The sequence below is a fragment of the Apium graveolens genome, chromosome 11 (genome assembly GCF_009905375.1).
Source record: "Apium graveolens cultivar Ventura chromosome 11, ASM990537v1, whole genome shotgun sequence".
NCBI lineage: Eukaryota > Viridiplantae > Streptophyta > Magnoliopsida > Apiales > Apiaceae > Apium > Apium graveolens.
The window spans coordinates 113,718,836-113,729,986 of NC_133657.1; the positions used below are offsets into that span (position 1 = coordinate 113,718,836).

An 11,151-nucleotide genomic window follows, 5' to 3' on the forward strand; every position below is an offset into this window, starting at 1 on the left:
TTCAAACCGATATCTATTGGTGAAAAACCGATGTCTATAAAGCTTAATAACATTGGTTTTCTATTTTAAGATTTTTTTGTTATAGTATTTAACATCGGTTTTATTCGATATTACTGATGTCAATGTTCCACTAAAACTGATGTATTAAGTTTTGATAGACATCAATTTTTTATTTTATAACAGTTGCTAAAGTGTTAAATTAACATCACTTTCCATTGTAGTGATGTCTGAATACCTTGAATACCTGTTTTATTAATGTACATTTTATAAATATAGATGCCAAAAATTTGCCAAACCAATAAACTAACAAAACTAATTGCTGCATAATACCAATTGTCTATATATCCAATAACAATATCCAAACATCAGGTACAACACTTTTATCTAATCCAAACATCAAGTACTACACATATTTATGTAGCATACTGTTTGTAAACATACTGTATCACCAGATTTTGGATCTTTGGCTACATAGGCAGTCAATCGAACAACAGAGCTCCCTCGTCCACTTGTGTGAATTCCGCAAGGGGATAGCTTATGTGTGTAAGTCAGCAGCAACTGTGAATTGCTAGTTCCAGGATCGCTAAGAAGAAAGATGTTGATATCTCCTCGAAATATAGCCTCAGATTGCAATGTCAATGCACTCCCACCAAAAAGCTGCAATTTGTCAATCAACCAAAACTCAGAGTCTGGAATTTATATGACTAAATTATATAGGACTGTGCCAACCGTAAAGAAGAGCAATAAAACAGAAAGTTCGGAAAACTAGCTGTAGAATCAGGTAGTTGTATGAAATATATCGTTCCTGATAACTGTAATCAAGGATGGGTAGTTGTTGCCAAAAATATCTAGGATGGGTATATTGTTCAACTTTACACTAAATTATATAGGACTATGCCAACTGTAAAGAAATGTATTGGCTAGAAGAACTCACACACAATCCAAAAATGAATCAAGATAATCGAGAGCAAGAAAGAAGAAAATTTAAAATCAAGTTTGGGAGCGGTACCTTTGTTGCTTCCAAATTATAGGATTTAAATGATGTAGCGGCTTCATTCCTTCAAGAACAACCAAGCCATAGAAACACAGCCAAAACCCAGTATTCAATCCATCCAAACCAAGTAAACATATGATATATCTACACACACAAAGTCTGCACATACATGCACACACCTATTTTAAGATAAACAAGCATCATCCTACTAGTAGAGCATAAATGATTCTGTGATAGGTGTAATGTTGGGCGAACTATGGCATAGTATCGACATATACTCATAATGTTACATCATCTGTAGAAGGCCCAAACTTTCCACTAAACAGTGTTAGAAATCAGATATTTAGGTTGTGTACAGGTGTTTGATCCAGAATTACAAAGCAGCAGAAGTAATCACCTGTAATATAAGTACTTCTCATATAAATCAAATGAAACAATCACCTGTAAGACTTCTTTCAGTATTATTTTACTATATTAATCATTAGGTACATCTTGTCTTTTAACATAGCTCTTCCATATCTGTAAAAAAAGTATTAGTACTATAGTCCATAGACATGTGAGGCAGCTCAAGAATACATATATTTTTATCTCACCTTCAATTTCTGCCTCTTAGCAGACTGCTCAGCATGTGCAAGCTGGTGAAAATTTGTTATCATGTCTGTGTTAAATGAAGTTTGAAGCTTTGCTATACCATGTTCAAGAAGTGTCACTGCCACGTTAGACTCTGACACCCATAAAGAACCTAAGAAAGTCCCATATCTATCAACAGTTTCCACTTCAATCTGGGGACAATCCAAGAATATGGTTATATAACAAACATCGAAGTAAATGAAGATATTTACAGACATGTGTTTGTTACAAACCAAAAGAAATACCTCAACATCCCTCTGCATAATTATCCTTCTCGCTAGTTCAGTCGTTTCACTAAAAAACGAGGCATCTCGTCCAGGACATCTAACCCTTGAAAGAGAATAAGTAATGTAGGATGCTTTTTATGGTATATACCGTTTATAACGGTGACCACTGAACACATATTCCACAACAACATTTATCTTCCTATCCTGATGTAGTTCGGGCAAGAGATTACTGGCTTTCTTTGATTGTGACTGAAGTAACAAATAAGAGTACGGTCAATAACAAAAGAACTTTATAAAGCCTTCGCTAAAATAGTTTAGGGCGTATAATTTCTAACCGTTAAAAAGTATGTGATCACTCGAGCATCTTTGCCAGAGTGCATCCCTTTTCTTGCACCTCTAGCATGAAATTCAGCCGCAAAAAGTGCTTCATAATGATTTGATCTAGCTTAGACAGATCCCATTGTTAACCTTAGACAACCATCAGTGCTTAGGATATATCAGAACAAACTATGGATGAAGGACCTGACAACAGATCCCTATTATTTTGGTCTTATTTATTTCCCTTGACATTTTTGTCTAACATATTTCAGCACTCTCATAGAAGAGTGAGCAATCCATCGATCCCATCCCATTTCAATTAGTATATGCCAGGTTAGCTCTCACCTGCGCAAGTTTTGTGTAGTCTACTCTGTTGTTCATTATATATTGACACTGTTTATCTCAACAGGTCAGTTAAGTTGTTTCTTTAGTTAAGAAATTACTATTGTCTAGAAACCATCTTAAGGGTCTGATAAAATTTTAAACTGGTGATAATGTATGGACATATGCATAATAAATAGTCAATATATAAGGAGTTGGGAGAATCGCCATAGTCGGGGACAAAGATAGAGTTTGTGAGCCATACTCAAGCCTCAAGGTCTGATCAAATACTTTATATTTGTATGCCATACTCAAGCCTCAGGTGATGATCTGGTCAACTGCTTTCTGCTTGTTCATACTCAAGGCTCGATGGTTATGATGTGATTAACTACTTTCTGATTTCTATGTGAGTATTACCATTTATTTTTATAAGTATGAATGCATTTAGCTTTTTAGGTGTATGATGATAGTTGATGTTTAAATCTATCATTATTGATGTATTTTAAATCTACACTAATCGAGGAATTTTAAGGTAGCTCGCATCTTTCTTGTGAGGCAGCTCATGTCAGAGCTTTTATTTTTTACCATTACCACATTCCAGACAATGAAGCCCATTTTATGGTGCTTTACATGTATGTAATAACCAGGTGTATACTAAATGTCATATAATTATAAAATTTTATGTTCTAGGTAAGTAGTGTCTATGCATAATTTACCATGCCTAGCAATCAAAGATCAGAACATGTCTAGCACAAGGAATAACGATACTTCTGTTTATTACCTCCAAAAAGTTGTCATGTCTAAGGTATTTGCATGTTACCACTTTCCCCAATAGACAAGTTTTCGTTCCAACTGCACGCTTGACCATCCAATATCCCTTTCAATAAAATACATAATTAGCATAACAGAATACATAATACTTGAGCAGAGAAACAAACAGAACTGGTAATCCTCAAAACTAATAATATAATGTCAGACTAATATAATATGTTTAAATAGCATAAGGAGATGAGAAATTTATTTTGTTGTTCATTGTGCTTTGATCAAGAAGTATGATACTTTCATCGCGATTTCATAAATTATTACAGAAATTGATCCCAAGTTAAACCTTTCTATGTTTTGCAAGTCCAATTGATCTTATGTGCAAAAGATTAGTTGTGGTTTAAAATGCTCATCCTACCTCTTTTATACTTGGAATGAGTTTGAATCTTGAATCACGAAACAAGTCAGTCTCGTCCACAAATTGACCTAGCAATGAACTTCCATTTATAGGCATGTTGTCAGCAAAGTAGAGTACCAGACTGTAGTTTGGTTTAGCAGGAACCTGAAAGAAGCAAAACTGTTAATAGGGGTTTTACGACATGCTATACGCTATAAACACACACTAGAGAAACTCGTTCTATGTATAGAGAAATACAAACATACCTAACACATGAAAAATAGAGCTCAAGACAGCTCTCAAGGTATTCTACACAGTCTGAAAATAGCAGAAAATGCAGGACATATTTTTGCTAAATCGACCAAAAACCTCAAGACAGCATTTGCTGAAGCAGGGGTTGATGCTTATCTACCCATAAGCCGATAAATTACATAAAATAAACACATAAATACAAACACACACACATATATATATACATTAATAATAACTCAACTTAGAAAAATATTAACATGCTCAATTTAAATAATTATTCAACTAATTAAAAAACTAGGGTTCAAACTGAAACCCCCAATATAAAAATTAGGGTTTCAAGCTTACTTAATTCAAGATTGACCTAAGACTTGAGCTTTAAACTCTGATTTGAGCTTTAAGTTTTCACATCTTTAACCTTTAAACCCAATTCAACCGCCGTCCTTTTCAAACTCCGACGAAAAGAGAGAGCAGAGCGAGCAGAGAAAGCAGAGAACACAAAGAGAGCAGTCGAGAGAGACGAGCGAGCCTTCCGTAGAGCACAATATCGAGAGAGAAAGAGAGAGAGAGAGAGAGAGAGAGAGAGAGAGAGAGAGAGAGAGTTGTTCTTCGAGACTTAGAGAGATGAAATTTGTTCTTTTTTATTTTGGGTTTTAAGTTTTTAGATCTGCATATATCTAATTTTGATTTCAATTTTTTAGTGTTAAGCTGAAAAAAAGGGAAAGGGGGAAATGAGTACTTAAAATTTTAGAAGGTAAAAAATGGGGGAAGTTTTAAGAGGGAATGAAGTATTTGGCTAAGGAAGGGAAATGGGGGGCGTGACGAGTCATTATTTTAAAACAGACTTATAACATCGGTTGATACAAAAAAAACCAATTTTTATTTTATTCAAAGACATCGGTTGAGCAAAACCGATGTAAAAAACACTTTTTACATCAGTGATAACATCAACCGATGTCTAAGAGGCGATGTATATTCTACTTTTTCTTGTAGTGCGAGACATGCGTATGTGCAAATGCTTACATATATACCATCACAACTAGATCAATAATCATGACTCACTACTTATCAAAGGAATCGCAAGGTTATAGATAAAATAAAAGCTAGACTCAAAATAACTTATAACATTTTAATTCTTATATTGAAGTTTTATATGGATTCATACTTTTATTCTCAACAAAACAACACAGATATGTTTATTTGACCGTGCAATAAGTGAGGTCCACAAAAGACTTGTACAATAGTACCCATGTAGCGAGCGTTAGGTTAGCGGATCCCAGACTATAAAAGCCTTAGGTCACTAGGCACAAAGTCCCCTAAGAACTTAATAACTTGAGTACTAAAGAGCCCACTCGTGATCAATTATACATAAAACTTATTATTTTTTCTTTTCCTTTTTCTCCTTTTTCTTTTCTTTTTTCTTTCACAAATTTCTGAACGAGTACGTTTCACTCCATCTCGTTCAACCCTATACTACTCATATAAATATGAGCCGGCTACTAGCCATTTGACACCTAGCCACAACAACTAGCAATGAAATACGATTTTCCCCATTTTTTTAAAAAAATCCATGTTATTTTATTATTAAGAGAATATCCTAAATTTTAAATATAAACAAGCGATTAAACCTCGACAAACAAATAAACCATAACCATGATCTAGCACTCAAATAACCTATAAGACTTAGTGAAATACAATTGTCTCTAGCATGCAAATCAACTTGATAAGGCTTAACATCACTAAATACGACATCACTACACTAACATCAATATCACAAATCAATAGGAAAAGTCATCTACAGGATCATGTTATCATGCAAATACATGAAACTATATGAACAAACTATCATAAAAAACTACAAAAATAAAAAAAAACTACTACATGGCAAACATGCAACTATATGCGCTAGACTATCATGATTGTGCAACTATATGCGACTCACACAAAACATATTCTTTCAACTACTACCCCCAAACTTAAAATTTTCACTATCCTCAGTGAAGGTAATAGTAAGGAATCAAACATACCTAATCCGAATCAGGATCCTCACCCGCAACGGGTAGAGTGTCAGGCATGTCTGGAGGTGGATACACAGAGTCCTCACCAAATACTGGTCACTGGATGTCAAGACCCGTGGCTCTGAATACAGTCCCTAATGCCTGGGTGAGATCACATGCAAACCGACTATGGATGTCATGCATCGCATCCATCCTCCTGGCTAAACGCCTATACTGCGCCATGCTCATATTAACTCCAACATCTGCTTCTGCTTCCTCCCACTACACCATAAAATTCCTACTATAACACCAAAAAAACGTTGCATTAGGGGGTAAATATGTTGCTCTTGCCCCACTTTTAAGCTAAGGTAACATTTTCTTAAAGATAGGTTTTTCCATGTTGCCTTAGGGGTCTAAGGTAACATCTTTGGTGCCTAAGGCAACATCGTATTTTAACTTGTTTATATGTTGCCTTAGCTTGCTAATGCAACATAATGAGAGATCAGTTGTAACTTGTTTTTTATGTTACCTTAGAGTTCTAAAATGTTTTTAAAAAAGTGGGACCCACATTGGGGCACACACGGGGTCCCACATTGGGTCCCACTTTTTATGGCCCACTGCAGTTGGTAACATTTTTAACGACGACAACATTTAAAGTATCTAGTGCAACATTTCAGAGTAGCTAGTGCAATGTTTACAACAGCTAAGGCAATATTTTTATGGTAAAAACTGGAAAAAAGGTACACAGAAATTACGAATTGCCAAAATAACCATCATCCAATAGCAAAGCAATTCACCAGATCATTATACAGTCATCAACAATACTGGACCAAACAATCTTTGGACTTAAATAAAGTTCCGAATAAACAGACTTAAACCAACTTCTTACCCCCAGTACTTAGATTAGTCTATATCATACTTCAAAGTAGTAGCAAAAGACCTTTAAATCAAGACACATGCATAGACATCGCATTGTCATGCTAGAAGGTACTGCCGCCAGCCATAGATGTACCATTGTTATCGCTTGAAAAAGCTAAACACAGATCCTTAATGTCGACAGTGATGTTTGGGTTTGCTTCGGCAAGTTTTTTAAGGACCAATGCCATGTTCTGTTGCACTTTCTTGTTCACCTAGTCATCCACTTCGGCCTGTACTTGCCTCAACTTCTCTTGAACTTCATCAGCAAGGCTTTACCTTATCTTGGTTATCAGCTCTTGCACGCAGGTGCCTGTAGGAGCAGTTGAGGTGGTAATTTGTGAAGGATTTGCACATCTCCCTAAGAGACAAGTCGGGCAGTGTGATTTTCCATCTGTATGCAGTTCACTTACATTATCTCCAGTGCTGAGCTTTTTGCTAATTTTTTCCTAAAAATAAAGCCACGTGAACAAATGAGATTAAATATAAAATACAAAAAGCCATCTTTTCGTCAATTATAGATAACCGATTATTAAATAAAATACTTACAAGTTTGGATTTCATAATTGTATGATCGATCTTGTACTCACGGTTGTCACTTCGCTCCCGGGTTTCAAAATAAATCTCAGCATCACAAGGTGCAGAGCTATTTGGTGCCTTTTTTTCTAGCAAAAAATAAGGTACATGTCATGTTACAAAGACAAGATTTATCTGAATAGAGATGCACATTATAAGGATAATTATTCATGTAAAACAAGTGAGTACTATCTATAAAATCAGATAAATAAATCAAACATGATTTATTTTTTTGTAAGAAAATAAACAGTGAGTACTTCGAAGGATAATTATTCCTGATAAATATTTTATGCACTGCAAAATCTGATAAATAATTATAAGGATAATTATTCATGTAAAAACGATGAGTACTATCTGAATAAAGAATGAACATAGTGCGGTCAGTTCATAAATAATTATAAATAAATCACATACCATCTTATTTCGAACTTGTGCAAAGCTTTTCAGACCAGCAGTGTGAGTGTCGAGATATGATTTACGACTCGCCGCATTTTTCTTAGCTCTCGCCTACAAAAGACATGAAAATAAATATACCGAGATTATTATCAATTCTCAAAATTATAAGTTGTATACCTGAACAAAATCATCATTCCTGTACTCTAAGAGCATTTTGAACCTCTCCAACGGAATATCATCTGGCCTACTCTGTAGTCTGTTGTCATCATTTGTGTAGGCTGTATAATGTGCCGCCTTGATTCGACACTTATACCCCTTCCAAGCAGCACGAATATAATCCTCCACCCACTTTTCACATTCATCAGGAATAATATACCGAGCCTTAAAAATTAACGAGTTCAATATTAATACGGAATTCAGTTTAAGTCTAGTATGTCACCATAAAATGTTTTAGAAGATATCCAAGTAGATTATTGGTCATAAAGGGCATAAAATACCTTCATATAATTCCATAAAGTTTTTTTCAAGTTTTCAGGAACATGACGCCAAGTAACATACGTAAGAGACACACAGCTTTGCAAGTGTTCCTAAAAAGTTACTTAGTTCTGATAATACACCATCACTATCTGTAATAGGCTGGAAAAACTCGTTCACTTGAATGACAATTCTATTGTCATAACTTCTTCTATGAACTTTATCCATTTTTGTTTTTCCTCTGAGCCTTTTAGGAGCTACAACTGATTAAGAAGTATATAAAATATCATAAGAAAAAGCACAGTACACGCAATTGTAATATAATCGCGAGAATTTTTTTAGTTAATCCACTATTTGGTTCTAGAATATAGTAGTAGTATATTGCTATTAATTTGTAATATTCCCTGATGATTAGCGAAACAGAGTAAGTGTTTGGTAAGTCTAATTACCAAGCTTGGTTTTAATTCACATAGTACTCGTAAAATCCCAATTGAACTGCAGATAAGCGTCAAGCATTTTGTGATTATCCATAAAATCAAGTTTTACGAGACTGAACCCAACTGTTAGTACTATATCATAATACTCTCACCAAAAAATTAAAGATTCAGTAGATAAATATAGTACTCATTTTTTTATGTGATGTGATTTTGTGTAATACTAATGATTTATATCATCAATCGACACTATATTTATATTGAACAACAATAAAAATAAATAAATATAAAAAAATGTATATAACCACTCAAGTTTTGGATAAAAGAGGCGAAAGAGAACCTAAAGTTAGAATCTGTAATTAATATAATATTATGGTTAAGGGAAAATATGCAAGATGTGCTTATATATGCAAGATAAAGTCCAGTTTATATGGTTAAGGGAAAAATCAGAGTAAACGCAGTTGTATTAAACTTATATATGCAAGATGTGCTAACCTGCTTCACCACCTTCTTCAATATATTGTAAGGCATTTTCTTCGACAACTCTATTATAACTTGCATTTGCAGCAGCTACAATAGCTTTTTCCCGTTCAGCTTTTTTCCGTTGGCGTTTCCTCATAGCAATAAATGCAGCCATTGAACCATTTCCATCATCTGCTTGTGGTAACTCAATGTTAGGTACCGCAGAGTTTGTATCTTGTACAGGTGGACATGTTTCTTTCTGGATTGCTTCCTCAATTGCTGGCGTTTTCGATGCAGCATTGGCTCGGGAACGTGTTGTTGCCCCACGTCCCATAAGAAGCTTTTTTTTCATCCGCTTTCTAGGTTCTCTGCAAAATATCTTGCTTTAGTACTAGAATATGATTTTATTGGTTCTCTGCAAATTATGCTTTAGGTTTGACAAACCTTCAACGGAGTAACTGATACATCACCATCACTGCCATCGTCCTTTCCTGGATCATAATCATGATCACTTAAGTCCTACAGCTTCTCTTTTTCACTATTTTTCTTCTGGACAGAAGATCTAAGTTCAGCAGACAATGTAGGTAAATTTAGAGCCATATAAACTTTATTATTTCTCTCAACTGTTATAGCTCTTTGAATTTCATACTCTGTTAGAGGCGGTGGAGGAGGTAGGATGGTAGACTGCAAGATGAATATACATGGCATAATTTAAAATTATCTAGAAAACATATACAAAATTTAAAATTCAACCAATAACAACTTATAGTGGAATGTGCCTGAGGTGGTGGAGGGGGTGGAAGGGGTAGGATAGTACCCTGTATGACAGGACATCTAACCTCTAGGTCATTTTCTCCGATGTTTTCATCTTGATGTGGTTGACTCTGCAAATTTAATTTCCTCTTAGCAGTTCCAGACTTGTTTCTCACAGTTGCATCATTATCTTGTTTCAGGTTGTTCAATCGCGGAGACTTGCGAGTAACTACCTGGGCCATATCCACTTCCACTATTTTTTTGTTCCTTTGCTTTTGTTGTAGTTGATGAGTCGTAACAAATGTGTGCTTGACTTGTTTTTTTTTCAAAAAAAATATAATGGCAGTTACTAAGAAGCGATACATAAAAATATAAGTCCAATTTACAAAAAATTTCGAAGAAGTACCTTCCAGTATATTATGCCTTGGCCTCATGATAACATGGGGCTGCATTTGCTTAACTAGCTCAATCTTGTTATCAACAATGTCGTCCATGTAAAAGTGAATATGGTCACCACTGCTAACTTCTCCAATTAGTGTAAACATGTCAGAATCATTTGTTACCAATTTCCAGTCTCCCAACTTTTCTTGGATATAAATTCCTCCAAATTCTGAGTAATGAAGATCGTCTTTGACATGCTCCAACAGGACAGTAAAAGAAAACTTATCAGGATCGACACCCCTTACAAGAAACTCTTTCCCACCAGTATATCTTGTTCTTTGAAATTCTCCCTCGTGGTGGATTGTGATATGAAATCCTCCCATCCTATACAAAAAAAACAAGTTAAGTTTCTGGCAATTCTTGCAAGTAATGAATAATAAAATAAGAAGAAAAAATGTAATAAGATATACGAACACAATGGCATAATATATACGGCAGCAAGCATGGTAAAATATAATACAAACACAATAACAGATAATATGCGGCAATAATCACAGTAAAATTACAATACGAACACAATTACTAGAAGAAACAAGTTGAGTTTACATAAATTAAAGAGCAACATAAAAAGATGAATGTACTGAGTTCACTAAGTGAAAATTTAGGGTATTACAATAAGAGTACAATGCTAAGTTCACTGAATGACTAATTAGGCAGGTTCATTCACTTCATCTGGCTGAATGGGGACTTGTCTTTTTGGGACATCATCCCTGCACTAACTATCTTCATCAATCTGACTTTCAAGGTGTATATCATGTAAAACAGGATCATCTTGGCCTTCATTTGCATTCTCATTTTTAACATC

The 11,151-nt window shown here is 34.7% G+C and overlaps 1 protein-coding gene across 2 annotated transcripts; it reads right to left on the reverse strand.

Annotated features, from left to right (window-relative positions):
• Positions 1-325: 325 nt before the first annotated feature.
• On the reverse strand, positions 326-4,523 carry LOC141698322 (ribonuclease TUDOR 1-like). 2 transcript variants are annotated; one of them, XR_012565065.1, is made up of 8 exons: positions 4,247-4,523; positions 3,671-3,814; positions 2,187-3,367; positions 1,870-2,100; positions 1,588-1,776; positions 1,436-1,513; positions 1,010-1,153; positions 326-657 (listed from the first exon to the last, which is right to left on the reverse strand). XR_012565065.1 is itself a non-coding variant. In XM_074503007.1 (7 exons), the coding sequence occupies exons 4-6, from the start codon at positions 1,885-1,887 to the stop codon at positions 1,469-1,471; spliced, it is 252 nt and encodes an 83-aa protein (XP_074359108.1). In that variant the 5' UTR covers positions 1,888-2,100; positions 2,187-3,367; positions 3,671-3,814; positions 4,247-4,523; the 3' UTR covers positions 326-657; positions 1,010-1,468. The 2 variants fall into 2 exon arrangements, 1 of the variants encoding a protein (XP_074359108.1); XM_074503007.1 differs by having other exon boundaries at positions 1,010-1,513.
• Positions 4,524-11,151: the final 6,628 nt, after the last annotated feature.

Bases quoted from the DNA above. Each gene is read 5' to 3' on its own strand.
- LOC141698322 (XM_074503007.1), bottom strand. The intron at 1,514-1,587 runs GTGAGATAAAAA...CTTTTTTTACAG, and splicing joins CTAAGAGGCAGAAATTGAAG to ATATGGAAGAGCTATGTTAA.